At 46.4% G+C, this 27,898-nt stretch overlaps 1 protein-coding gene across 2 annotated transcripts in view; it reads right to left on the bottom strand.

The window, feature by feature from the left end:
• Positions 1 to 27,898, bottom strand: part of scube1 (signal peptide, CUB domain, EGF-like 1) — a 142,504-nt gene that overhangs the window by 14,611 nt on the left and 99,995 nt on the right. For both annotated transcript variants that reach the window (XM_088923153.1, XM_088923154.1), the window contains 5 exons: positions 18,821 to 18,943; positions 6,849 to 6,965; positions 4,746 to 4,868; positions 2,440 to 2,559; positions 1,458 to 1,556 (listed from right to left, as the gene is read on the bottom strand). In XM_088923153.1, the coding sequence (XP_088779279.1) occupies positions 1,458 to 1,556; positions 2,440 to 2,559; positions 4,746 to 4,868; positions 6,849 to 6,965; positions 18,821 to 18,943 (582 nt within the window). The remainder of the gene's footprint in view (positions 1 to 1,457; positions 1,557 to 2,439; positions 2,560 to 4,745; positions 4,869 to 6,848; positions 6,966 to 18,820; positions 18,944 to 27,898) is intronic.

Below are 27,898 nucleotides of genomic sequence, written 5' to 3'. Positions count from 1 at the left end.
TAATGTTTTGGTCTTGCCTTTGAAGGCACTTAACTGTCCTGTCATTTCCAGCAGGACTGTGACAGGCGACGCTGACCTTCTCGATATGAGGAGTAATCTTCACCACCGTCTTCATCCTGCTGCGCACGGTCACTCCCTCTGATTCTGTTTAGATCAGCAGTGATTCTGGCTCTAGTGAGCAGTAAAGAAGAACACGTTCCGATGTGGAAGGCAGAAGTGATGGCGTCTGCTGACCACTCTGAGGAGGCACTGTTGCATAACGGGGGGGCGTGTTCAGTGTGGAGGCGGAAACCTGGGTTAAGGGCGATGCGTCCTTGTTCTAGCAACCACAGCTGGCCTGGCTGATTAAGGACGAGCCGCAGCTATGGGGGGCCCTTTAAGACACACTGAGCCCCTCCCCGGAGGGACGAGCGGACCCCCGCAAGGGGACAACCTTCCAGCAACAGTCCCGGAGGGGGCTGTGGAGAGAGCATTAAGGCCACGTTTTTTTCTTCTTGTAATTTTCTTTTTCTTTTCTCCTGTCCCACCGCGTATCTCCATGGGGGCAGGTTGAGTTTCTTCTGTTTTTGGCCGCAAGCTCTCCTTTTCCTCCAGTCCAGATCCCACTAAATAGGGACAGCCCGGTCTGGAAACTGCTGTTCCAAGAGGTGCATTTTTCTTTTTCCTTTGTTTTTGTTTTTCGGTTTTTGCTGACCTCACACCGGTGCCTCCGCCCCCTCAGACAGGGCGTCGACTTTGACCGGCGCTCCTCCCACTCGCGCAGTGTTACTGCACACGAAGCGCTCAAAGAACAACGCGGACAGTCCATCGCCTGAAACAGAAAGAGCAGGATTTCCGGTGCCCGGCGTCGATCACAAAGACACTTCCAGGGAGAGACTGCTGTTCTGTTCTTCACGTGAAAGTTGACAGCAGGACCACAGGTGCACACGTCCTCAATGAAAAGTACAACGTGTGCTCCTCTTCAGAGCAGTACTGGACAGAGCAAATGTTGCATTTTGAATAGGCTCAAATCTGAAATCTTCTGTCCGCTGTGTCGATATCATAGTCCGAAGAAACAAAGTTACCTTTTCTCATGGTTTATTAATAGTCAGATGTCCCCATGAAATTACTTTGACCTTTTCTGAGTACACCCACTCCCCAAGGGGGAATATCATGGTAAGATGAAGCTCTCTCAGTGCTGGGGAACACACACAGTTACCAAGCACACACCTGCTCCTGTACCCCACTACAACAGCGAGCAAGCCAATAACCACGTGAGCAAAATTTGAATGCAAAATGTTAAAACTGGGCGAGGTGGAAGTGTTCAAGCGTGTGAATACGCAGAGTATGTAAGTGAACGGACGAGACTGAGCCCTCGTTTGGCGAGACACGCATCAGAGCTAATTCCGGCTCAGGCCGTTACTCCAAGCCTAGTTCTCGCTCTGCGGCGGGCGCTCGCGTCTCTCCTGAGGCCGTACCTGCGCAGCTCGGCGTGGGGGCTGTGGTATTGCGCTTCTGCGGGGCCTTGCCAGACTGCGTCGGAACTCCGCAGCTGAAAGTGTAGCTGTTTTCGGAATCTGGAGGAAATAAAGCAGAGGTCAGCAGGCGGGGAAAGAGACACTGGTGGGCGAGCAGAGAAGTAGGCGCTTGATAGGCCAGCGTTCTTCCAGTGCCCGTGAGAAATCGAACACTTCCGTCAGGCTTGAGTACTGCGGGGCTTGAGTCCACCACCGGGGCTCCAGAGAGCACAGCTGTCGCACGGAGCCCCTGCGTGTCCACTCCTCTGTCCCCTCTTTCAGCTCTCTGAGGGAGACTACCTTCAGGTGAAACTTAAAAGCACTTCACTCATAAATTAAAGACACCACCAATAATTCAAACATATCTGAAACACAAAAACACCCTTTAGACAAAGTAAGAATTAACCTATCCTTAAAATGTGTAAAAAAACATCTCCTTTCACAGAAGAAGTCATGATCGTACAAGGTCACTTCAACAGAATAAGTATGACATCCTGTCCTGCCTCTGAAGTCTGTACCTGTACTTCATTTTTTCTAAACTAACTAAAATGAAAACGAGTCTTTCTACCACAGAAGATTCATGAAAGCTTTGACTGTCCTGCTGAGCTGGCAGTATTATGTTGTGCTGAGTGTCTTTTACCACGAGGGGGAGACAAAGAGCAGGGAAAGGCGTCAAGTTCCATGGTGAGAGACAGCTCCAGTGCCCAGATCTGTCATCGCTTGTCAACAGAAACCTACTACAGTACGCTACTGACTGCTGATGTTTCGAATTTCCAGTGATATATTTATACCTCTGTATCCTCACATATTCCGCCAGGTGTCCTTTCTTCTGAAAACGAATGTTCACAGTAAAACAGCAGCAAGGCAGAAAGTCAGCGTCTGCCAGCCGGCCCGAGACCGGTCTGGCCATCCGCTGAGACGCTCCAGAACAGCAGACACTGACCTGCGACGAACAGGGCCCTGGAGGGGCAGGACAGCGAGCAGGTCTCCACGCCGCCTGTCTTGGCACAGACCAGCTGGGCCTTTGGAGTCGCTTTTCCATTGGGGAGACATTTCACTGCCTCTGAGGAAGGGAAGGGTGACATTACTCAAGAGACTCCAACGTATTTGCTATCAGCGAGGCCCCGGTCACACAGTGTAAACTGATAAATGACACTGGGTTCGAGCAGGGAGCTGCGATTGCATGAGCAGGCTGCACAGAACCAGGTAAGAGTTCATTCCCTGCTGCAGCACACACCTGAAAGGCCTCCACGGCCGAGACGAACTGCTTCTCTCCTCTATCTGTTGGCATGCAATGAACCTGAACTGCTCCTAGATTATATGAGGACATAACTCGAGTGGATTTGAATCTCTTGCTTACAATCAGAAATGAAAAGTTGGGTGAAGAGGAGCAAGGCCCTCCTGAAACAATCCTTGCAGTGAGGTTAGGACTCCTCATGGCAATTTGCACTCTGCCACACCGCACAGCACAGCCCTGACACGGCCTGTGCTATTTCATTTCAATCTGTGAGGGGGGCTGTGAGGGACAGGGGTCTGTGAGGGACGGGGGTCTGTGAGGGACAGGGGTCTGCGAGGGATGGGGGTCTGTGAGGGATGGGGGTCTGTGAGGGGGGCGTGAGGGATGGGGGCTGTAAGGGACGGGGGTCTGTGAGGGGGGCGTGAGGGATGGGGTCTGTGAGGGATGGGGGTCTGTGAGGGGGGCGTGAGGGATGGGGGTCTGTGAGGGATGGGGTCTGTGAATGATGGGGGTCTGTGAGGGACAGGGGTCTGTGAGGGGGGCGTGAGGGATGGGGTCTGTGAGGGACAGGGGTCTGTGAATGATGGGGGTCTGTGAGGGACAGGGGTCTGTGAGGGGGGCGTGAGGGATGGGGTCTGTGAGGGACAGGGGTCTGTGAGGGGGGCGTGAGGGACGGGGGTCTGTGAGGGACAGGGGTCTGTGAGGGACAGGGGTCTGTGAGGGATGGGGGTCTGTGAGGGCGGCATGAGGGACGAGGTCTGTGAGGGGGTGTGAGGGATGGGGGTCTGTGAGGTGAGGTGAGGGGTCTGTGAGGGACAGGGGTCTGTGAGGGGGGCGTGAGGGATGGGGTCTGTGAGGGACGGGGGTCTGTGAGGGGGGCGTGAGGGATGGGGGTCTGTAAGGGACAGGGGTCTGTGAGGGCAGCGTGAGGGATGAGGTCTGTGAGGGGGGTGTGAGGGACGGGGGTCTGTGAGGTGAGGGGGGTGTGAGGAATGGGGGTCTGTGAGGTGAGGGGGGTGTGAGGGATGGGGGTCTGTAAGGGACAGGGGTCTGTGAGGGTGGCGTGAGGGACGAGGTCTGTGAGGGGGTGTGAGGGACGGGGGTGTGTGAGGGACGGGGGTCTGTGAAGGACGGGAGTCTGTGAGGGACAGGGGTCTGTGAGGGACAGGGGTCTGTGAGGGACAGGGTCTGTAAGGGACGGGGGTCTGTGAGGGCAGCGTGAGGGATGAGGTCTGTGAGGGGGTGTGAGGGATGGAGGTCTGTGAGGGACGAGGTCTGTGAGGGACGGGGGTCTGTGAGGGACGGGGGTCTGTGAGGGACGAGGTCTGTGAGGGACGGGGGTCTGTGAGGGACAGGGGTCTGTGAGGGATGGGGGTCTGTGAAGGACTGGGGTCTGTGAGGTGAGGGGGGTGTGAGGAATGGGGGTCTGTGAGGGACAGGGGTCTGTGAGGGTGGCGTGAGGGACAGAGTCTGAGAGGGGGGGTGTGAGGGATGGGGGTCTGTGAGGTGAGGGGGATGTGAGGGATGGGGTTCTGTAAGGGACAGGGGTCTGTGAGGGTGGCGTGAGGGACGAGGTCTGTGAGGGGGGTGTGAGGGACGGGGGTCTGTGAGGTGAGGGGGGTGTGAGGAATGGGGGTCTGTGAGGTGAGGGGGGTGTGAGGGATGGGGGTCTGTGAGGGACAGGGGTCTGTGAGGGTGGCGTGAGGGACAGAGTCTGAGAGGGGGGGTGTGAGGGATGGGGGTCTGTGAGGTGAGGGGGGTGTGAGGGATGGGGGTCTGTAAGGGACGGGGGTCTGTGAGGGTGGCGTGAGGGACGAGGTCTGTGAGGGGGGTGTGAGGGACGAGGTCTGTGAGGGGGGTGTGAGGGACGGGGGTCTGTGAGGGTGGCGTGAGGGACGAGGTCTGTGAGGGGGGTGTGAGGGACGGGGGTCTGTGAGGGTGGCTTGAGGGACGAGGTCTGTGAGGGGGGTGTGAGGGACGGGGGTCTGTGAGGGTGGCGGCGCTCTCCTTACCAAGGCAGTCCTTCTTGTTCCAGTGCAGCTTCTGCCCCGGAGGACACAGGCACTCAAAGCTCCCCACCGTGTTGGCACAGCCCCGCTGGCAGCCTCCATTGCGGATGCTGCACTCGTCGACGTCTGGGGCACAGCACACAGAGAGACAACAACAGACATCCCCCCATTAGGCAGCGCTGGACCACAGTAAACCCCCGACTACATGCGGCCACACTGAACCGTGACAGCAGACACGACCTACCGCACAGGACATAGAGCATTGGCTACTTGCAAAGGACAAGTTAGAGAAGTGGACTCCAGTGAGATTACTGGAGCAATGGGAGCAAAGCGCCTCGCTCTGTGGTATGACAGCTGTGCCGCATTCTGGATTTGAACCCACAACCCTCTGGTCCAGGAACCCAATTCTAAGAGGGATGCATCCACTTACAGTACATCAACCATGACACTTGACCAATGCACTACTACTGTATACTGTATGTAGATAATAGCCCCACACTGCTGCATAAACAGCTCCGGACCAGTCCTTAAAGAACAAGAGGCAGGAGGAGAAGCAGGTGAAAAGCGCTGAGGGTGGAGATGGACCCTCCCATCAGACCATACTGTAGTGCCAGGACACACTGCACATGCTGTGAGATTCTGCACTTAACAGATTACACGTCCTTCTGCTACTGCATGTTTAGCCTGTTGCTGAATGACCTAAGTAGTAATCAAGAATATGGAGCACATTGTTGTTCAGTTAGGCATGGCAGGACTCCATTGAAGCAGACGCCTCAACCCTAGTTGTCAAAAATTCCAGTACCATCTCTGAAGCCGCTGACAGTGAGACGATCGACTCCCAGCAGACAAAGAGGACCTGCTATTCAGGCTTAGTGGAGTGTGCTGAGTAAGTGCCTCGTTCTCGTGAAGCGGCAGACCGCTATCATTGCTCTCCACTGAGAGATCCAGTATCCAGTGTCCTGACACCACCCAGCCTTTCAACAGGCCCCGAGACTGCCCAGCTCTCCATCGCTCAGCCCACACAGCACCGACAGCAGCAGCGCCTCTTTAAATGAGCTCAAATACTACAGGTCCGGTGTTGGGAAGTGTTTTTGTGACAGCAGATTGTCACAGACTTTAAGGAAAGACTGATCTGAAAGGAAGTGCAGGACGGGGAGGAGACCCAGCCATTGTAATCTGGTCGGATCTGCAATGAAAGCCCACTTGGGGGCTGGTTCTTTAGCACTGAGATGTGAAGTAGTATTCTTTGCATAGTTCATGTGTCACGATCGCTACTCTCCCTCTTAAGGGCCCTCCAGCCCTTCCTTGTTTTCCCCCATTCCCCACACCTGTTCCTTATTCCAGCCCCTCTTTAGTTCCACCTTTAAAGCCAGACGCAGGCGTTTGCCCGGCGCTTCTCATTGAATCCCGTTTCGTGAGAGCCCGGGGTGCTGCCGCGTCTGGATCCGTTATGGTTTTAGTTTCCTGTTCCCGATTCCCTGCCCCGCCGGTCCCGACCCGGTTCTGGTTTTTAATTACTTTGGACGGATCCCCTGGTCTTGGACTCTGCCTCCCATGTTGGATTTCCCTGTTGGATTTACCCTTGGAGTGTTCGCCCCGTACTCACTCCCCCTGGACACCTGCTCACCTCGGACACGCCCCCCTGTCTCCGGACCCACTCCTGCATGATATTTTTCCCTATTATTTCTTCACCTTCCGGATCGTGTCGTCCGCATAGGGCCCGGAAAGAACTGTTCTCGACATCATGTGCACATAAAACCAAGCAAGCATAGGTTCTGCCCATGTTCCTGTCCTTCAGAACACAACCTCACCAGACCGATGAAGCCAGGATGGCCGTACAGCTGCCTGCACACTGTGCATTGCCGTAGATCCTGTAGCTCAGGTAGAACTCAAACAGTACCCAGGCAAAATAAACACAGGCACCCAGTGCCTTCACTTTGACTATGTGCTACAACGTTTCAAACACATTCGAAAACACGAATCATTTGCAGCTGTTAGAACGATGTTTTAGATGGCTAAAAAAAACAATGTCCCTTTTCTGCAGACGACAGCAGCGGTTTCATCGTTTCAGAGTATCCACCAGGACGGTCCAGAGCCCAACAGTACCTCCACAGTGTGTGAGCCCATAGAGTGTATAGCCCTTCTGACACGTGCACTCAAAGCTGCCGGGGTAGTTGATACACGTGTGGTCACATGTCCTTTCGAAGGAGCACTCATCAATATCTAGAAAAGAACAACGAGAAAAAGTTACCTCCAGCTCATGGGGAAATAATTCACAAAGCAAGCCCTAAGGTCAGAACCATCTCATCTACAGCCATTGAAGATTCCCTAGGCCTGCAGGGGTGTGCTGATTTGACCCTGTGGCTTAGCAGGGACCCTTACTGTTCTGTTTAGAGTGAGACATAGAGGGGGCTTCAGTGCTGAGAGAGTGTTGATTAAGAAACGAATCCCACATTTAATTCTTCCTTCACCAGTCACCAGTCCTGTATTCCTTAACCTTTCATTTTAAGCAGAAGAAAGGATGTTTTCTTGTATGAGCAATCTACAGAAGAGGCATTATGCTAGACTATTATACTGTATACAGTATATACTGTATACACTTAGCGCACTAATCAAATTCCTGGTTGATGTAAGGGGATGCATCACTCTCAGACTTGGGATAATTGCAACACAGAAACCTGTTTCAGTATAAATGAACTATTAAGAGCCACAAATGAAAATTGCATGATAGCCTTCTGTGATTTGCAATGTTGTAATCTAGCTGTCAACAGAGCAAGAGTTGAAGGTTTCAGTGGTCAGAGTGATATCTTTGTAATTATTTAGAGGCAGACTTTAATCTGTGCAGCCTACAGAGACAAAAAAAAGCCTTTGATTTTCAAGATATTTATTCAGCATTCTAAAGGAAGTAGTCTGAAATGTAATTAGCCAATACAGCTGTCAGTAGCATACAAGACGTGTGCTGATGTCAGTAATGAGAACCAGACATGAAAGAGTTAATTCTTCCTCCTTTAGTTTTGGAGACAGGCTAGATTTGGACTCTGTAGGTCCACTCCAGCCCAGTCGCCTCAGCTCCAGCACCGGCCTGCGCCGACATTCCTGATCACGCTGTACAAGAGGGGAGACAGCTTCAAGCTTCGAGAAAGGGCAGGAAGTCTGACTCCTAAAGGTGTCCTCTCTCGCTTGTCAGCTCTCTTGTGTTCTTAACGCCTTCTGCTCATTTTAAACAGAGGTTTCTAAAAAAAACACATACAGTGGCAAGAAAACGTTTGTGAACCCTTTGGAATTACCTGGATTTCTGCATTAATTACTCATAAAAGTGTGGTCTGATCTTCAACTAAGTCACAATAAGACACAAACACAATCTGCTTAAACTATTAACACAAACAATTGTACTTCTTCTTGTCGGTACTGAACACATCGTTTAAACATTCACAGTCCAGGGTGGAAAAAGAATGGGAACCTCTAGGCTAATGACTTTCCAAAGAGCTGTGGCTCTGTGGCTCAGGACCTGCGCCTGTGGCTGGAAGGTTGCTGGTTCAAATCCCATAGCCGGCAGAGGAATCCTACTCCGTTGAGCCCCTGAGCAAGGCCCTTAACACCAACTGCTCCAGGGGCGCTTTACAATAGCCAACCCTGTGCTCTGACCCCTAGCTTCTCTCCCTGTCTGTGTGTCTCCTGGAGAGCAAGCTGGGGTCTGCGAAAAGACAAATTCCTAATGCAAGAAATTGTATATGTGGCCAATAAAGTGATCTCTTATCTCTCTCTCCAAAAGCTAATCGGAGTCAGGTGTTCCAATCAATGAGATGAGATTGGAGGTGTGGGGTGGAGGTGCCCTGCCCTGTAAAAAAGGCACACAAAGGGTGGTTACTGACAGAGTCTGCTCTTCTCATGCCCTGGTCAAAAGAAATATTAGAGGACCTTAGAATAATTGTAGAGATGCATAAAGCTGGAAAAACCTACAGAAGCATTTCTAAAGGACAGGGTCTTCATCAATCCACAGTAAGACAAATTGTCTACAATGGAGGAAATTCAGGACTGTTGCTATTCTCCCTAAGAGTGGGCGTCCTGCAAAGATCACGGCAAGAGCGCAGCGTGCAATGCTGAAGGAGGTGAAAAAGAACTCTAGGGTACCGGCAAAGGACCTGCAGAAATCTCTTGAACTTGCCCAAGTCTCTGTTCATGTGTCCACTATAAGAAAAGCACTGAACAAGAATAGTGTTAACGGAAGGACACTGCTGACATTAGTGCACGTCTCAAGTTTGCAAAATACCACCTGGATGTTCCACAACGCTTCTGGGACAATGTTCCGTGGACGGATGAGACAAAAGTTGAACTCTTTGGCAGAAACGCGCAATGCTATGTTCGGAGGAAAAAACGCACGGCACACCAAAACTTCCCAGCTGTGAAGCATGGTGGAGGGAGCATCATGGTTTGGGGCTGCTTTGCTGCCTCAGGGCCTGGACAGCTTACTACCGTAGAGGGAACAATGAATTCAAAATGATATCAAGAAATTTTACAGGAGAATGTCAGGGTAGCGGTCCGTCACCTGAAGCTTAATAGAAGTTGGCTGATGCAACAAGACAATGACCCGAAACACAGGATGGCTTAAACAGAAGGACATTCGTGTTCTGGAATGGCCAAGTCAGAGTCCAGACCTCAACCCAATTGAGATGCTGTGGCGTGACCTGAAGAGAGCTGTTCACGCAAGGAATCCCAGAAATATCAATGAACTGAAACAGTGTTGTAAGGAGGAATGGTCTAAAATTCCTCCTAACCGTTGTGCATGTCTCATCACCAGCTACAGGAAATGTTTGGAGGAGGTTATTGCTGCTAAAGGAGGTTCTACCAGTTTACTAAAAACAAGGGTTCACATACTGTACTTTTTCCAGCCTGGACTGTGAATGTTTAAACAATGTGTTCAATATTAACAAGAAAAGTACAATTGTTTGTGTGTTATTAGTTTAAGCAGATTGTTTGTCTATTATTGTGACTTAGTTGAAGATCAAACCACATTTTTATGAGTGATTAATGCAGAAATCCAGGTAATTCCAAAGGGTTCACAAACGTTTTCTTGCAACTATAACACTGTCCTGGAAGATGTTAGGACAATGTGAAAACAAGCAAGCTTGACTTTCAAGAACTAAGTAGTGCCTTTAATAAATATTACCACTATTAATTAAGTTATTGTGACACACTTCAATTTTGTGTATTTCATTTCAAATGTAACTCTGATGTACAGCATATTATGCTGTGTTGGTAAATTACAGCACAGTTGCTGTTCACTGCCCTGGAATGAGACTCTTGAGTCTGATGTGAGTGAATTAGAAGTTTCTAACTCTGGGCAAACACTGTCAAATACTTTTAGAGCACAGCTAAATCTTTGCTAAGGCCTGGCACAGGTCTATCTCTAGACAAACATGATGAATTCTTCATCCTAACCACAGACAGACTAGGATGCTTCAAAATTCTGGCCTCTCTAAAGTGGCTTCATTGTCACTGTAAGACCATTAAGACAGAGAGCTGTGCTCAGACAGGAAGCTTGTATACCCAGGGAAGAGGAAGTGAGATATTGGAATAGCATTAGAATAGTAAGAACTGTAAATTTATTTTAAAAAAACTAAAAATACTATAGAACTGTAAAGTGCAAATTTAATGAATACATACAGGAAGCTACATGTATATATAGGTGCAAAACATATCTGATTACTAGTTATCTTATGTCTTATGAAACACATAATGGTTTTCCTTTCACTGAATAAAATGTACTGATGCTAAAGTTGCTACATTTATAAATAGTAAAATAAGATATAAAAGAATTCATGGGAATGTCAGGATTTAGCCTAGAGCAGGATATGCTGTGTAAAAAAAAATACATTCATCAGTGAAAACACAGCAATTAAACACAGGACAACAAAACGATCACTGCAAACTAATACAAGGTGACCCTCCCAGGTTACATTCTTCACCTTTATTTGCATGCCCTTATAAGAACCTGTACCTCATCACAACACCTGTGATATTTCGGTGTTGTTGATGCAGAGCCGGTAAACATGGCTTAGGGAACCTGTACATTTTAACTAGCATTTGCATTAACCATCTCTCGAATCCCCACAGTTTTCCCCAGGATTATTCTATAGTCTGCTGCTCTTCAGAAATGGCCAGTCACCTCTTTGGTAGTGACACTTTTACAGTGACATCTGCATTAAGTCAACACTCAGTATGTGAAGAACCTGGCAGCAGTTTATACAGTATCTTCAGATCACCGTCAGACTGTGGCTGAGGAATGTGTCAGCCCATGAGTACTGCTAATTAGTGTAGCAATTTCAAATGTGCTGGTAGACTGAGAAATGATAAAACAATGCAAGTGAAAAGATAAGGCTTTTTGCAGTGTTTTCTTAGATTGGGCTCATTTTTAGGAGAAAGGTGGACGTCCATTCACTATAAATGTGCTGAGATTTATTGTGAAGCTGCATGTGACCAGTGGCCATAGGGACAGAGTGTCTGAGAGTGAGATCCTGGGAAACTGGAATCACTGCTTGTAATTGGACGTGTGCAGGAAGTATAATTCGTTCCCGTTAAAGAGACACTAATTGGAGGAAATTGGAAGCAAGTTCTAAAATATAGGAGCTGTCATAGGAAATTAATGAATGATTTTAATAAACCAGTGGGAACAGGCAGCATGGTTCCCCTTCTGGATCTCATTAGTGCAGTAAAATCACCAACCACAGCCCAGTAAAACACAAAGTGACCACCGGCCAGTTCCCAGCAAAGAGTTAACAACAGGCTGCTCCTCAGGTTGCAGTCTGATGACCCCCACCTGCGTGTGAAGCAAACCAGAGATCTCACACCATCCACAAGAAAAATAACAGGCCTGCAGCTTTTTTTTCAGGGAGCTCACTGAAAAAGTATCTTCTATCCACACTTTGACACCTGTTTGATGGTTCACTTAGGGCACTATACTACATTTTACAGCAGCAATGCGATACATTGGTACATGAGCAATGTCTGTATGAAAGTAAATTGAATCTATTTAAAACTGAAGGCATGAAATAATACTGAAAAAATATTTTGAGACTCCCTGCTAATGTTTCCATTAGATCACTAGTGATAGAAAACACTTTATTTTATGGAGCAATTGAAAAACTCCTGTTCTACTCCTGCATTGTGAATGATGCTCTCCAATCATGATGCTTGTGTTTGGTGTGAGTGAGGAGGGCTGTTACATTGTGTCTGAAGACAAGAGCTCAACAAGCGATGGCTCTTCAGCAGATGCTTCTGAATCCCGGCTCTCTTTTCTCTTTTCTCTGTCATCACCGCCACTAACTTCATTTTCTTAATTCCTGCTTTGGCTCATGCTTAAGAGCAGCATTAGCCTTGACTGGGATGCTGCAATATAAACAAAGACCACATCTTCTGTAATTTACAGAGGGAGTCGATCGTGAGACTTTAAATGGGTTGATTTCGTCTACCAATAATGACCCGCTGTGCAGGCAAGATGACTCTCCTTTCCTGGATGACAGCTGGAAATGACAGGGAAATGACTGGGCTGTCTGCACAGTGACTGGCGTATGGCCAAGCCAGGAATCAACCAGTTATGTGGAAGTGTATATGAAACCAAGATCAGGAAGCACGTCTTTACACTGAGGATTGTAGGAGTGTGGAACAAGCTGCTCCACCACATTGTTGAAGCTGATACTCTGGCTTCTTTCAAGAGGCAGCTGGATGAGATCCTGGGATAAACTGGCTACTACTGTAGCGACCAAAAGGGACAGATGCCCCGAATGACTCCACTAAATTCGACCAGGAGAAGACAAGTGTTGTCAAGCAGAAGAGGAGGGCAGATCAAAGCTGTGCTGCTGCTGCACGACAGCGTGCATGATCAGTGTTGTTCCAGTCCCGAACTGCTCAGCAAGCAGTAAGCCTTCCTTGGTCTTGAAATTCCTAAGCTCCCCATTCTGGCATGAGGCTCACGGATGTTATCTATGCTTTCAGATACTGAGCCAAGCCGAAGATTTCCATTTCATTGTAATAGTGCTAATACTAATCATCATCATCATCGTCAAACCCAAACCCAAGGACACTGCACATAGTGATAAAGAAGGACAAAAATATGCAATAAAAGTACAGTAAAAGAAAACGTTAAACAAGAACATACAGGATCAACTGTAGGGGAACCTAGACCCAGGCCCTAGTAAAAAGGTGAGATTTAAGCTTAGATATGAAGAGAGTTCAAGAATCTAGCTCTTGAAGAGTTGGAGGAAGGACATTCTATTAGTATAAAGTGTGTGAAGCAAAAGTGGACCTGCATTGCATTGATGTCTGAGCTGGCCAACACGATCGATCCCACTTTAAAGTATGGCAATGGAAGAGCACGTGTAACTCTCGCTGATCCTGACACTCATGCTCTCCTTAGATCTTAGACCAGTTGAACACTTGTGGAAGGAGACCATGGAAAGAGCAAGCAGTCTGAACCTGAAGAGGCGGCAGCAGTTAACAACACGCTACAGCAACTGGAAATCACCAGGTAATGTATTGGAAGAAATAAATGATTTACAAGACCACTAGCGGGTAGAATCTGACTTTCAGATTGGAAATGACTGTGCCTCATAATGTGCACACTGTCACCAGAAATGAACGGATCACGCATCAGAGGCAGGAGTCAGGGCACACAGGGGGAGATCGAGGGGAAGGAAGGAGCAGGAGAGTCACAGCGACAGAGCAGCGGGGCGGAGCGGTGGCTCTGTAGCTCAACCTTCCTGTGACCGGACGGTTGCCGGTTCAAATCCCGCGGCCGGCAGAGGAATCCTACTCTGTTGGGCCCCTGAGCAAGGCCCTTAACCCCAACTGCTCCAGGGGTGCCATATAAATGGCTGACCCTGCGCTCTGACCCCCAGCTTCTCCCCCTGTCTGTGTGTCTCATGGAGAGCAAGCTGGGGTCTGCAAAAAGATGAATTCCTAATGCAAAAAATTGTATAGGGCTAATAAAGCAACATTATTATTAAAATAGCCTGAACTCACAGCTGTCTTCAGCAAAACTAGACCTGCGGCACCATATGACTCAACTGGAAACTGTCCTTGGCCAAGAAAGGGTTTGTGATTTCAATTAACCTCCCGTGTTACAGCTTCGTGCACATGATAGGTCTCAGCGAGGCTCTGTGATAATCCCACCATCGTCCGCTGACGTGATGTACAGTACCAAGAGAGGGGCCATATTTTCGCCATGATAATAATACATGTGTGATCTTGTTATCATCACTCTTTATCGGGCATCCTGGAGCAGTTTCCTGTTTCCTTCTTTTCTCTTTCTGTGACGGAAGAGGCTCGTGGCGTCCCCGAGCTGAGACGTTGTTACAGCGACACGCCAGATGGACAGCTGGGTGGGAGAGACTTTCCTCAGGGAAGAGGTTCAAGCTGGAGGAGCATGGGCTGCTCACAGCATGCACGGGCATAAAACCCTTTAAACCACGGAAAAAGTGAGATAACTTTGCTTGTTGTCTACAACAGAAATTAAAACAGGGAAAACCTAACCTTTATTCAAAACAATGTCTGCTCTGTGCTGCCAGACCCTTTTGATAACTCAAAGTTATTACTTGCTAATACACATTCTTGGCAGCGGGGAATGACACATACTTGCGTACAGTAGCTTGTTTCTTCTGTGCAAGCTGGTTGGAGCTCTCAGAACGAACGCATAAGAAATAGTATCACAAATCCCCTGCAGACAGAAGGAAAATATGGCAGGAGAAAGGGAAAACAGGAAAAATAAATCCCAGACTTCACAGAACCTATTCATATCTACTGTATCAGCCCCTCACTAAGCCAGCGGTGTCCCAGTGCAGTTCAGGTTTCTGGGGGCTGCATGCAAAGATGCCGAGAAGGGAAATCTTACCAAATGCTGTTATTTCCCAAGACATTTTACATATGTAAAATTTCCTCATGTAATATTTTAAAGCGTCATGTTTTAGCACCATGAAAACCTTCTTTCTGTAGAACTGTGGTATATAAATAGGCCAAATCCGTTCAGGGCCCTTCAGATTTTTTCATATCCCTGCTAAAGAGGAACAAAAAACTTCAAAAGACTGAACGATGAACCGGTTGAATAAGGTGTGTTGCTTTGAAAAGATTCTAATGATGTCACACTGCAAGCTCAACAGCGCTGCACAGGGCAAAGTCATACTTGTCAGAAATAAGAATCCAGAAACACAAGGGTCACATTTACAGTATGCTCTAAAGATTTGTTTAAATAGAATCCAACAAAAATACATTTCCATCATGGAAGCCTTCTCAGTGGACTCTGGAGGGCTCCACATCCCTTTTTGTTCACGATCGTCATCCCTCCTCTAGAGGGAGCTCCGACCCTTTTGTGTTTGTTTCATTATCACGTTCACCTGTCCCTGGATTCACCGGTATTATTTAAACCCACTGCTCTGGAAGCTCGGGGCACTGGAAGGCCCGCCTAGCATCAAGTCGCCCTGCGTCCGCGGCTTGAGGGCTGAGGCTTCCGATCGGCACCCTGACCCAGCTGAGTCCGGGGCTCCGAGTGTCTGGCCTCGTCACGGTGTTTTTAACCTCCTGTTCCGGATCCCGCTCCGGATTTTAACCCTGTCTCGTCTTGGATCACCCAGTTTTTGGATTTTGGATAGCGCCCGGATTCCCCCCCTTGGACAGTCCTGGACTTGTTCGCCTGCGCTCCCCCCTAGCACCTGGATCACTGTCTGCACCGCCCCCCCGTTCGTCAACCAGTCCTTCCCTCACCATGTTTTCCCTGTAGCCCTTCTCCAGCCTCTTCCGGATAATACCGTCTGCACAGGGTCCTAAACTACACACTACACGGGAGTCAGGACCGGCACCCCGTTACAAGAAGCTGATTGATCTGAGGATTTCATCCTGATGTTGTTTTGAAAGAAGGGAATGTGGAAAGCTTGAAGGGATCTGTGTCTTCTTGTGTTCCGAAGGCAGTATGGAGGAGAGCTGCTCAGCTGACAAACAATGTGATCTGTTTCAAACCGATTGGTTTCTTGATGTTATATGGTGCGCCCTTCGTGCCTCTGATGTCACTGGTAATTTTTACATTCATACTGCATTCATATTGCAAGGGAAATTCAAGAGAAAGAGGCAACGAGAAATCAAGAGGGAAAATGACGTCAAATGCGGTCATCCGCCCCACAAGGGTTTCTCGCCCCACACCTGTCCTCAGCGGTTTTAGAGAGTGCTGTATTCCATCACAGCTCAGAGAAATCCAGCTGCACGCATTTCTTTCTATTTTATATAAGCTTTATGACCTTTAAGTAATGCCCCTCAAGACATGTTCTGTAGACAAAGACACACTCTAAGATGTAGATGTCTGTTGTCTCCAACAGATATAAATTGTGGAAAAGTCACATAGTGCTCTGACACTTGACAGGCACTGGAGTGTCAGAGTGATGGACAGATTCAGTTAGTGCTCTCTGAAAAGATTTTCTCAACACAACTCCACAGTACAAATCTGGAATTAACTCGAAACAAAAAAGAACAGAAAACCCAGTGGAATCAATGCTTCTTTTGAAAAGTGCCTGGTGTCTTCCCACAACATGAAAGAGGGATTAAAGCTAAACTCCAAACTAAAACTTTATGTTAATTTATTTTCTGAAAAATGTGAAATGATTCATTCATTCTGATTATAGCTTTCAAGACACATTTTCTTGAGCTTTTAAACAACACTGAACAGGACTGAACAGAATATAAAACATGAAATGTTTTGACTTTGCAGACCCTTAGATCTTGAATACCTTCATCGGAAGGGACTGTTCCACATACCTGCTATACACAAGGCCTCTGCAAACAACATGTATTATTGTTACAAACAGCCTTGTAATGCTGTTATTGTTCGATCGGTTTTTCATGTACGATGAGCTATTAATCAGTAAAACAATTGTTAATGTAAATTATCCAGGACTTTTGGATTATTTTAAGTTTTCTGGACAACTGAAGGCATTCCTACACATTACATGATCTAGAGCAGCAGCTACACACAGAAACCCCTCAGAAAGACAGAGAGGGCCCACTGGGTGTATAACCCAGGATAGATGGAGAGTTCACTGCTGGAAGACAAACATAACCAGGAAAGGGCTTCAGGGAATAAGTCAGATGGGAAAGTTCTAAGTCACTAAGAACAAGCACATACATAACAGGTTCACAAAGAACAAGTAAACGAGGAATGAGCTCTAGGAACCAGCACACAAAGAACAAGTTCACTAGGAAGTAGCACATTATGAACTATCTCACTAGGTACAAGTACATGAGGAACTTGCACACTAGTAACGAGTATACAAGGAACCATCTCAGTGGGAACATGAACACAAGGATCCAGCTCACTGGGAACAAGAACACGAGGAACCAGCTCATTGGGAACAAGGACACAAGGAACCTGCTCACTGGAAACAATAATACAAGGTTCCATCTCAATGGGAACATGAACATGAGGAACCAGCTCTCTGGTAAGAAGAACACGAGGAACCAGCTCACTGGGAACAAGAATACGAGGAACCAGCTCTCTGGTAACAAGAACACAAGGAATCAGCTCTCTGGTAACAAGAACACGAGGAACCAGCTCTCTGGTAACAAGAACATGAGGAACCAGCTCACTGGGAACAAGAACACGAGGAACCAGCTCTCTGGTAACAAGAACACGAGGAACCAGCTCACTGGGAACAAGAACACGAGGCACCAGCTCTCTGGTAACAAGAACACGAGGCACCAGCTCTCTGGTAACAAGGGCACAATGAACTAGATCACTGGAAGTTAGCACACTAGAAACAACTACACCCTACACTGAGCATCACTAACCAAAGGGTGCACTCTTTGGGACTTCACGTTACAGTTACTGATGTTACTCATGACCCATGACCCAGTTACAGTTCTCAAGTGAATACGTTTACCATTTGAGCCACTCTGGAGCCCCAGGATAATTTGCATATTAAGTTGTCAATGACATTGTGTGTGAGCACTGTTAGTGAACAGAAACACTGCGTTTGATCATTTTTAGTGACACTGTGTGCGAGCATTGTTAGTGGCATTAGATGTGACCTAAAGTGGTTTGGACTCAATTACTCTGTCTTTAGCCCGTGAAAGAGTCTGTCTTAAAAAAATTTAAACAAGAAGAAACAATCCTGTTGTTTTAAACTTTCCTATAATACATTAGTTATTTATTTTGTAATGTTTAACAATGTTTATAACTCAATTGAAAGTGTACATTGCTTATACTATTTTTCAGCACCACCTGCAAGTGGTCCATCATTATAGCCTTTGGTAAGAACCAACTTAAGCCTCAGTGCCTCCTCAGAGGGGCACTGCTGGGGAGGAACAGAACTACAAGACTGGCACCCCTGCCTCTGCCTGTGATCTAGAGTGACAGGACGCTGCACACCAGCACACTGCTTTATTTTAAAGGTTTGCTTTGCACCACAGACAAAACTATTCCATGGTGAACCACTTGTGCTCGTTCCCAGAATCCTCTTGTTGTGCCTTGTAGTGCACGTGTACAGTTAAACAGCCTTTTCCTTCGCGGCGTGACCGAGTGAATGAGCCGGAACAGAGGACAAGGGGACTCTCCATGAGAGAACTGTACTGTTATGCGTTTATGTAGGATGTCACTCTGCCTTACCTCTCCTCTTGGATGTCGATCTGCTGGGACTCTGATAGCCATCACAAGGAGCCCCATCATTGCGAATCGGGGCGTTGCTCTGTAGCAAACAGCGGTATATCCCTGTCTTCGCTTGTTCCATCTGTTTGTTTTTCTTGTCTTTTGTTTTTTTCTCTTTTCTTCCATTTTTTAACGTACAACTCCTTTTTTTAATCTGATGCTCATAAGTGATCTCTTTCAAACAATGCATCGTATCAATCTTCTCCTCTCTTCTCGTCTAACTGTAATGCTGTTGCACTGACTTCTTGGTTGGTGAAATACTGTCTGCCACTGTGTTGTTATGTTGTGAGTGTGGGGCAAAACAAATTTCCCCAGTGGGACAATATAGCTTGAAGTGAATGGAGCAATTTTTCATCTCACCCCCAAATGCACAGATCAGCAGCCCCCCCTGCTGGCTCACCTTGGCAGCTGCGCTCGTCCGTCAGGAGCTTGTAGCCTTTCTGGCAGCTGCATTCGAAGCTGCCCACCGTGTTCCTGCAGAAGTGGTCGCAGCCCCCGTTGTGCGCCTGGCACTCGTCGATGTCTGCAAGCAGGACAGGACAGACACACGGGGCATCATTGCCGCACAGCTCTGCGGACACAAGAGCTCAGGACAGGACAGACACACGGGGTTTTGGGTTACCCAGGAACAGTTACTGTAGTTAAAAGGAAGGTGTGGCCACTTTCTTAAAAGAGGCAAATGGCTAGAAAAGAGGCGATGGCTTTCATTTGTATTTTCATTGTGAATGCAATTTAAGCTTCATCTGTTTGATCAGTGTGTTGACATTGCAAGACCCATTGTTCTGCTAGTATTAAAACAGCAGAAATTTGTAAAGCTTTTTTTTAAAGTGCATTTGGATAAAGTACACAGAAAAAGGTAATGGCCTTACGAGCAAAGAAGAGAATCAAGTCAAAAACACATTGTACAAAGAGGAAGGGAAAAAAAGCTTTCTTGTCTTTTTCCTGGATCTGCAATATTTTAACAGGTTTGCATATTACACTACATCTCCATTGTGCTCTAATAAATAACCTGGTGTTTTTGCCTGCTGTAAATACAGTTGTCCACAGTACATGCAGAATCACATTTCCCAGCTGTAACAATTGAACAGACCATGTCGCTGACAATGGCTCCCTGTGGACTGAAGCAGTGCTGTCGAAGGTAATACCTGCACTGCTTCACTGAGGAGCTCGGCTTTTGTACAATTGCTCTAAGAATTTGACAAAAAGTCTTGAGCTTTAGCACACAGTACACAGCTCATATCACAGATGCTATACACCCATACTCCCAAACTCCATACAGTTGATGATGATGATGACAAAGATAATGGTAATTCCTTACACTTACAGTATATAGTAAGTGGAAAATCCACTCAAAGCTCTTTACAGGTAATGGGGATCCCTTTCACCACCACCAGTGTGCAGCCCCACATGGATGATGTGACAGCAGCCATAGTGCACCAGTACAGTCCCCACACACCAGCTCTCAGTGGGGAGGAGAGCAGAGTGATGAAGCCAGTTCAGAGATGGGGGTTATTAGGAGGCCATGACTGGTAAAGGCCAGGGGGAAATTAGACTAGGACTCCGAGGTAACACCACTACTCTTTCCGAGAAACATCCTGGGATTTTTAATGACCATAGACAGTCAGGACAGACAGGTTTTATTTCTCATCCAAAGGATGGCGCCTATTTACAGTATAGTGTCTCAATCACTATACTGGGGCATTAGGACCCACACAGACTGCAGGGTGAGCTCCCCCTGCTGGCCCCACCAACACCTCTTCCAGCAGAAACCTTAGTTTCTCCCAGGAGGTCTCACATCCAGCTTCAGTGGGCTGCCAGCTGTGAGCTGAAGTGTGATATGGCTGCTAGCAACATATGGTACCTGTATACAATTTACAGCTATCTCCTAAAAGGACATTAATTATAATTCCAGGCGTTTACATAGTGACTTCTGTCCTAAAGGATCCCGAAGCACTTTACACGTAGGGACCTATTGTGTCCCCTCTGGAACTTCTGCACCAGCAGCCCCACTTCACAGCTCAGAGGGGAGAGAGAGCAGCTGAAATAAGAGGGAACTTCAGAGAGGCCAGACTGGACCAGTGGAGTACAGCCAGGACACCAGGGTAACACCCCAATTCATCAAACAGGAATACTGCTTTCATATTTACGGACTCTCAGAAACAATGTTTGCATCCAGAACACTGATAAGAGTGCTTCAAGGAGAACAGTGACGAACACATGTGCCTTTACCCCCTCACGCAAAATCACTCACTTACTATATTATTACCTGTCTGCTCCCGGTGATGGATATCCCCACAGATGTTGCAGAAAATCATTCTCAAATGCTTCTGCAAGGCCATGGCTTGACTATGTTAGATCAAATGTTTTAGGAAAGATTTCACAATGTTACTGGAAGGGCGCAGTTTGGTCATGTCAGACATTCAGACAAAATGCTGCAGCCACAATACATTTATCCTGTGTATGTTTTTACAAGGTTTATACGTACTGTATTATTAAGATGTCAGAATGTTACAGAATCCCAGGCTGACAAGTGAACATTGAGTCAGTGTTAGATTTGGGCTGTGACGACATCGGGAACAATGTTTTGACAGCATCCCCTGGAGTCTGCATATTCACATTGCTGCAAGATTTCTGAGCTTTTGCAGCTTTTTTTTTTATTAGGGAGCTACGCCGATATCTGCTTAGCTGGGCAGAAAATAATTCTTCAATAATTCTTGATCAAGCACGATACCGACCTCTTCCTGCAATTAAAGTCACCAGAGAGCTACTGTACAAAAAATCCAATGCGTTATAAAACTCACTGATGTGTACGTTTTGGAAAGGTTTCTCATGACCCCGGAGTCTGGCTACACACATCCCTCCTGTTTTATCCTTAAAATGATTTTGAACTCTGAATAAGGAGCAGCGCAACGACTCTGGCAGGTCGACTTCATGACTCGCGATCTCTGCTCTGACTCTTCGTGCCGACGCAGAGACCAGGGATAATAACGGAGCAGGAGGCTCCTTCTTGAGCCTGGCCTCACTGGCAGCAGGCACGCTGCATTACCCTCGGTTCAATATTGATCCCTCACGTCTGTGATGCTGCACTGGGCAAATCACACGGACTGCTGAAGACTCTGTACGGTATGAAGTGAGAGCAGGAGGCCAGAGCATCGTACTCTAGATTACACTGGTAATCCCTTTTTGATTGGTGTTCTAAGTGATGAAAACTGCTTCAGATTAGCAGTAAAGCCTTTGAGCCAAGAGGCAGCCAAGCACAAAACAGTGAGGGAATTGTGCCAAGGAAGGCATTCAGCACAAAAGCTGTGAAGGAAACAGTGGGTTCAACAATGAACAGCAGCTAGAAACTGAAGTCTCTGGGCAGAAAAAACTCCCGTGTGCTGAAACAAGACAAACAGACAAATTCCCAGGCTCCTATCCACTATTACTGCTTTTGTTTATATATGTCGTGAAAAATATCTACTGCACAGAGAAAGCCGGACATTTCTGAAAAACTCACTAAGGACAGGATATACAGTATGAGATTTTGAAATAAAGAATAATACATACTGTACAAAGCTTAATACTGTATATGCAAGCCTGCAGTACATTGTTCTTCCATCTGTGAAACATATTGCGTTTAAGGCCAGTTGTTTTCTTTTTTCTGATGCTGAGAAATTAGTTCATGCTTTCATCTCCTCAAGGTTAGTTTACTGTTAGCGAGATCATCCAAGAAATGACTTCAGAAACTCCAGTGCCTCCAAAACTGTGCTGCTCAAGTGCGTTTCTAGAGTGTCAGGAGTGGGCTTGTCTCACATGTGTAGGTGTGTGTCAGGAGAGGGCGTGTGTCACGTGTGTAGGTGTGTGTCAGGAGTGGGCGTGTGTCACGTGTGTAGGTGTGTGTCAGGAGTGGGCGTGTGTCACGTGTGTAGGTGTGTGTCAGGAGTGGGCGTGTGTCACGTGTGTAGGTGTGTGTCCTGTGGGTGTGAGTCACGTGTGTTGGTGTGTGTCCTGTGGGTGTGTGCCTGGGGATTAAGGACTGCATGATTCTTTGGAGCCACTTTCTCATCATCCTGCCTGCCAGCCTCAGTGCACTATTGCTTTGAATGATAAAGGCTGTAATTTGTCAAACGGCCTGATGCTTCTGTCAGCTCCAGCCTCCTGGGCCTCATCAAGCCTGATATTATCCACAGCCCGATCGATGTTCACAGCGCAGCACTGCTCCAGACGGATCAATAACTATTTCAAACAGATATGATGACCCATTACCTCCTTAATAGGATCAAATGAATTAGCAGAAGTCAGATTACCAGGAAAAGGCCAAACAAGAATGTTAAGCTCTGCTTCTCTCAAGGCCATAAATCTAAGAGACATACGGTATTATTAAAACCATTGAGGCAGTACATCATCGTATACCATCACTAAACACGGAGACAAGTAAAATATACCTCATTCCTGTTCATTTTAAATGTACAGTACATCCCAAATTAATACATGTTGATATTTTAATAATGCAACATTGAGAGTGAAATGAAATATGCTTAACAAGAATGTTAAGCTCTGTTTCTCCCAAGGAAATAAATCTTAGAGGTATAAAAGGGAATTTACCTTTTCCAGGAGCCAAGGGAGGGCATGTTTTGTGATGTGTGTCCGGAAGGTTCATCAGTGTTAGTTGTGACCCAGATGTCAGCTCAGGTAAACCCAATGCGATTTACCAGGTGAATGCTGTGAGTCCTGCATTATGGTATACCATACCACAGTCACACATGAGTCCGATCTCTGTACCTTACTTTTTCAAACTACACAGAGACCTCATAGAGAGGTAAAAAAGACAGTATGTTGAACCAGTATGAATACTGAGCTTATGTGCGGATAGCAGAGATTTGGAAACCTTTATAAATGCCCCAGTTTCACATCACCAGCTGCCTGTGGCTGTGGTTCAAGGTGGAAGAGTGGCATGGTTTTCTTGGTTGTCCTCTGTCACAGCAGTGGATTGGGATGGGATATACAGTATGCCCAGGTGGGTTGTCAATTGTCTGTTTTGTAAAATAAATTTATTGATGCTAATATACAGTACAGTATGTGTTACTGTGATATCATGAAACTTGTGCTCTGTGAGTTGCCTCTTAAACATTATGGTTTAATGGAAGGGCCACAGAGACTCCCCATGATGTTTCTAATTACAGGACCTGCGTTACGGATCTGCCAGGAAAAAATAGGGGCATCTCTCTCTTCGTAGTACCAAGGCAATCACAGTAGTGTAGATGTTTGTGCCATTTTCGTCAATGTGTCATCCAGCGGTTCCTTGAAAAGAAGCCAAAGTTTGGACTTTGACAACCTGGCTGGGCAGTGTGTTCCAAACTCCAATAACTGTCTGTGTAACAAAGTGACTCCTGGACTCGTTTTTAAATGTATTGCCACATAGGTAACTGTAGTAAGCCATTTTAAATAAAAGTGTTGATTCACATAATGCAAGATAAATTACGGCTCATTATTAAAAATCGAAAAGAGTAGGGGTGTAACCCTGGCGTCCTGGCCAAATTTCCCATTGGCCTTTACCAGTCATGGCCTCCTAATAATCCCCATCTCTGAACTGGCTTCATCACTCTGCTCTCCTCCACACTGAGAGCTGGTGTGTGGGGAGAGTACTGGTGCACTGCGGCTGCCATCACATCATCCAGGTGGGGCTGCACACTGGTGGTGGTGGAGGGGATCCCCATTACCTGTAAAGAGCTTTGAGTGGAGCGTCCAGAAAAGCACTATATAAGTGTAAGTAATTATTATTATTATTATTATTATTATTATTATTATTATTATTAACTTGTCAGTTGTTCAATTCTCAAAATGTTGGAGTTGCCAAGTACTTTCTAAGAATTAACTTCAGTTCTTTTCTTATTTTAAGAATAGGGCACATTATTTTGAATAAAGTCAAGCTGTTGCCAGGAAGGGTTTTAACTCAACATAAGATGACTGAAAGCGTATTCCACCCAGAGAATCGACTTCTAACAAAGTGCTCTCAAAATTTTAAGAATCTGAATCAATTCAAAATCATCAAATAACGGCAGCCATGAAAGGTTTTCTTTTTTTTGTTGTTTTTGTTTAAAAAAAGACTGAGAAGCTTCCCTTTACTGTTTCCTTCCATTTGCTTTTGCAAAAGCACCTTTTCGCGAGCAGGAAATAATCTAAAAAAAGCAGCACACACACACAAACATACTCTCACACTCACTCACAAAAACACACATGCATTGTACTCACTCACACATACACAATCAGACACACTTTCAAACGCACTTGCATACACACACAAACACAAGTACTGTACAAGCCGTGTAATGAATACACTCAAGCAAAACAAAAGTATGAACAAGAACTACACCTTTAGATAACAAGAAGAAATAGCAGCTCACTGCTCCAGACTTGGACACGTTTCGATAACAAATGGCGTGTTCATCAAGTCTCACCCTCTAGATTCTGAAATAGGTGTTTTTCCTCAGCTTTGTCCTTGCTAAGTGGAATGCAAACCAGTATTAACCTGCCCCTGGTGCCAGTGCTGGTTTTCCACAACACTGGACAGCCTTTCTGAGGAAATGGAGGGAGACATAATTTATCTCCATGGAACATGAGTGCAGATGTTCCTTCTAAGCATACATCTGGAAACATTTCAGAATCAGTTCCTTTTCCCCAAGTCTGCATGTGAAACCTGCAATAAAAGGTATTTTTCTAACCCTTTATTAAACTGTCTGTTATTTGAAGTGTAGCGAAGTTTGAGCTCACAGAAAAGCATTAATCAAACATTTTGATATAAACATGACTAAATACTTCATATTTAGCTTTATGAATGCAGAAATCTAATGGTATAAATGTTACGCTACTATTTCAGTGTTGTACAGTACATTAAATAAGATGAGAAGTATAACATTACTGCTAGTGACTATCCCACTACTGTAAGAACTGCCATTGTATTAACTTTATGGGTCAGTGGTTTTTATTAACTTACATCTCCAGTATGTTCACAAGAACCAGAAATATCAAGGCTCTATACTGGGCGCCCTACTACTCAGCATCAGAAGGTCTAAATGATCAGTTCTATGCTGATGACACTCAAATGCACGTCCATACCAAACCTGACACTGAAGTGCCTGTGCACTCTCAAATTGCATCTTTGAACCAAAATTTCCTTCATTTAAACTGTGACAAGACTGAAGCCGTGCTTCTCAGTATGCCCCATCACCTATGTACAGTATAACCAATGCTGTAACTCTATCTGTGAATGTCACTGTACTTGAAGTGCCAAACTGGATAATTTGGGGGTGATATTTGATCCAGGCTTGAGATTTGACACACATGTACACAATATTGTAAAAACATCATTCTTCAATCTCAGAAATATCACCAGACTATGTCCTACTGTATGTTGTCTCTGACTGTAGCTGAAAAGCTTTTCAATACATTTGTCTTACCTAGAATTGATTACCGCAACACCCTACTAACTGGGGTATTTAAACCCACACTGAACAAACTTCAATATGTTCAGAACTCAGCAGCCAGAATCCTGACCAGATTGCATGCAAAGATCACATTACTCCTGTCCTGGAGTCCCTGCACTGGCTTCCCGTCAGGTTTCATATCGACTTCAAAATCCTCATGCTCACCTATAAGGCTCTACATGGCTCGGCACCTCAATACCTGACTTATTATCTCACTGCTCCCCACCTCGCAGCTCCATGCCCAGGAGGATGGAAGAGGATGAAAAAGAGAAATACGAAAGTGAAAAGGTTCATGTGTGGTATTTATCATTTTTCGAAATTATGTCAGTAGTGATAATGGGTTAGGGCAGCACAGTTTAAGCTGTTTCTCAAGATATCCGATCAGATTGTCATAATATATTTCTTCCAGCTATCACCAGAAATCTCTCAGTCTCCTCTCCCAGAGCTCCACAGACACTGAGTTTCCACTCCCAGAGCTCCACAGACACTAAGTCTCCACCCCCAGAGCTTTGCAGACACGAAGTCTCAGCCCCCAGAGCTCCAAAGACACTGAGTCTCCACCCCCAGAGCTTCACAGACACTGTCTCCACTCCCAGAGCTCCACAGACACTAAGTCTCCGCCCCCAGAGCTTCTCAGACACTGAGTTTCCACTCCCAGAGCTCCACAGACACTAAGTCTCTGCCCTCAGAGCTTCGCAGACACTGAGTTTCCACTCCCAGAGCTCCAAAGACACTAAGTCTCCGCTCCCAGAGCTCCAAAGACACTGAGTCTCCACCCAAGAGCTCCACAGACACTGTCTCCACTCCCAGAGCTTCAAACACTGTCTCCACTCCCAGAGCTCTACAGACACTAAGTCTCCACCCCCAGAGCTTCGCAGACACTAAGTCTCCGCTCCCAGAGCTCCAAAGACACTGAGTCTCCACCCCAAGAGCTCCACAGACACTCTGAGTCTCCACCCCCAGAGCTCCACAGACACTGAGTCTCCACCCCAAGAGCTTCACAGACACTGTCTCCACTCCCAGAGCTTTGCAGACACTAAGTCTCCTCCCCCAGAGCTCTACAGACACTGAGTCTCCACCCCCATAGACTCTCTGAATAATAATAGATGTGTTTTTTGAGCATCAGTAATTTACTGAAAACATTTACGGGCACTTTCTACTCTTGTAACATAAGTAAGTATTGTCAGGTTTTCCTCATCGCTAACATAATTTATCTCTCTCTGCACATCCACAAAGCAATTCTTCATTTTGTATTACAGATAAACAAAATCATTTTAAAACAACAAGGATAAAATTTAAGGAGAACACTTGAGTGAAAACATGCTGAGTCCAAAACAGTCCGGCACAGTAGTGCATGCAGAACACTATCTGCTTTTAATCTGCTGTCATGAAAACTGAGAATGTAGTTTATGATATGAAATTTCAAGACATAAGAAAATTAGTGCTGACCCACAAATGAAAAATGAGTAGAACAGTAAAAAACTAAACGCTTTTCATTTGCATGCATGTCAGAAATCTTCCTCTACAGCATAATCTGGCAGCTTCATTCCAGTCAATTCAGAGTCACACAGTATTTTTGCTCCTTCCAGTCTGCCTCCTGCCCTTCCTAAGACAAGGCTGACAAGCGTCCTGCTGCTGTGGATACAGGTTTAAACCAAATGACAGGTTCTGTGAAGAGGGCAGGTGGGGGTCTTTGAAGATGTATTCCTGGGTTAGGGGGGTGAATGTTTTTCTTTGCTTTTTTGATAAATGACTTGTCTTTCCTCAGAGATGACTAACATCAAGCACAATTTATTAAGCCCACTGGCAAAACCCAGTGAAATTACATGGGCGTGCTGTGGGGGACAGCCTGACGGGTGTGATGGTCTGTGCATCCTCTCCCCAACACTTTTTTTCTTTGTCAACAAAATTCCTGCCACACCCCCTCCCCTCACCACCACCTTTTAAAAGGCCAGCCTCTTTTAGACACAACCCAAAGCAGAGCAGAAATGTTCAAATAGGTTCAAATAGCT

Source organism: Atractosteus spatula, chromosome 8 (genome assembly GCF_055471065.1).
Source record: "Atractosteus spatula isolate fAtrSpa1 chromosome 8, fAtrSpa1.hap1, whole genome shotgun sequence".
NCBI classification, from domain to species: Eukaryota; Metazoa; Chordata; class Actinopteri; order Semionotiformes; family Lepisosteidae; genus Atractosteus; species Atractosteus spatula.
Note: the sequence above shows the minus strand (reverse complement) of the source record. Positions and strands in the feature narration are given on the sequence as shown.